Here is a 1,485-nt window from a genome sequence, read left to right on the forward strand (position 1 = left end):
GCTTGTTCCCCACAGGAGCGGTTAAGCACAAGAACAAGATGCCCAAGAAGTTGTGGAATCTGTCCTTGGGGATTTTCAAAACTCAGCTAGGAAAGTGCAATCTGATCCAGTTGTAAAGATGACCTGCAAAGGCTTCCAACCATTATTATCTTATAGTTCTACATATTTTGAAAGCTTGCTACAGAGCAGCTAGGATTTTTTCTTTACCTTCTCTGTTATCAGCCCTTGCAGGATTTGCCAACGTCTGTTCATGGCTCCAAGCTGTTCTGCAAAATCAGTTTTGTCGCTGCGTTTACTTTCAACATCCTGGCTGCTAATTTGTAGCACTGATTGGTTCACAAAATCTACCGTCAATTGTTTGCAATTTAAATCTATCTTGAAACCCTAGTAGAAAAGAAGGATATAAAAACCCCAAAACATAAGTACCATAATTTCTTACCTTCCTGCAAAAAAGAGGAAAATTTTTGACAAATTACTACTTTACCATAATTTAGCTAAAAGGTTTTTTAGAAATTGAACAGAAATTAAAAACATTGTTACTTTTTCCTGAGAAATAAAACAGCACTACACTGTCTTTGAAATAAAGAATCTGCCTCTTCCTCTCTGCTACTACCCCTGCCCGCTGCCCCCCCCCAGGAAAAAAAAAATCAGTAAAATTATTGATATTGGTCTCAAGAATGAAATTTAAAGAAAAACTGGAGATATATATATATATTCACTTTACTTAGTCACAAAATTTTTAATACAAAACCAGATAAGATGGAAAATATTCTTACATGCAAAAAAGAATAAAGTCAAAAAGTAAAGTGATTTTTCAGCAGACTAATGAAACAAATCTGACACTGAGAAGAAAGTCACTGTGTGCAGATCTATTACAAGAGTGCTACTGATCAAGTTAAAGAAGTGAAATTGTGTTATATCTCTCTCTCCTCCTCTATAGTTATCTCAAGATATAGTATCTTTCATTTTTGCTTCAGGTACTCATCCATATTATCTCAACCTCTAAACCACTGGTCACCTTCCATACAAGAACAGGCTACACTTTGAAGAGAATGGGATATTAATGCAGAGAATTCATAAAACAACATACATAATTTACACAGTGTTTTGTGGTTTTGGGTGAAAGACAGATCTAATAAGGTTAAACCATGTGCATATTGCTTTTGATTTACATGGAAATTAAAGTAATCATATTAAAAATTACAGTCCTGCCATAACTAAACAGCAGAGTAAAAGTAATTTTGGCTTCTTTTCCACAGTATCAAATATTACCCAGCCCTATCTTGTGTACAATTCTAACCACTCCACAATGTAAGGGGTTTTTTTTTGTTTGTTTGTTTTTCCTTAAATCACTTTAAATATGTACACAAGTTTAATGGGGATAACTCAAAAAGGAAATAAATAACATTTCCATTCAGTACCTTGTACTTCTGGACAAAATCCTGAATGACTTTCTGTCCTACTGCATTTTTTATATTCTCTTCA

At 34.1% G+C, this 1,485-nt stretch overlaps 1 protein-coding gene across 1 annotated transcript in view; it reads right to left on the reverse strand.

Annotated features, from left to right (window-relative positions):
- Window positions 1–189: 189 nt before the first annotated feature.
- LOC104530573 (nesprin-1-like) overlaps window positions 190–1,485 on the reverse strand; it is a gene marked incomplete at its 5' end in the record, with an annotated part of 99,419 nt that continues 98,123 nt past the window's right edge. The window contains 2 exons of the mRNA XM_029086791.1: window positions 190–384; window positions 1,422–1,485. The exon at window positions 1,422–1,485 is cut by the window's right edge and continues 83 nt beyond it. Coding sequence (XP_028942624.1) covers window positions 190–384; window positions 1,422–1,485 — 259 coding nt within the window. The remainder of the gene's footprint in view (window positions 385–1,421) is intronic.

Source organism: Antrostomus carolinensis, unplaced genomic scaffold (assembly GCF_000700745.2).
Source record: "Antrostomus carolinensis isolate BGI_N321 unplaced genomic scaffold, ASM70074v2 scaffold889, whole genome shotgun sequence".
NCBI classification, from domain to species: Eukaryota; Metazoa; Chordata; class Aves; order Caprimulgiformes; family Caprimulgidae; genus Antrostomus; species Antrostomus carolinensis.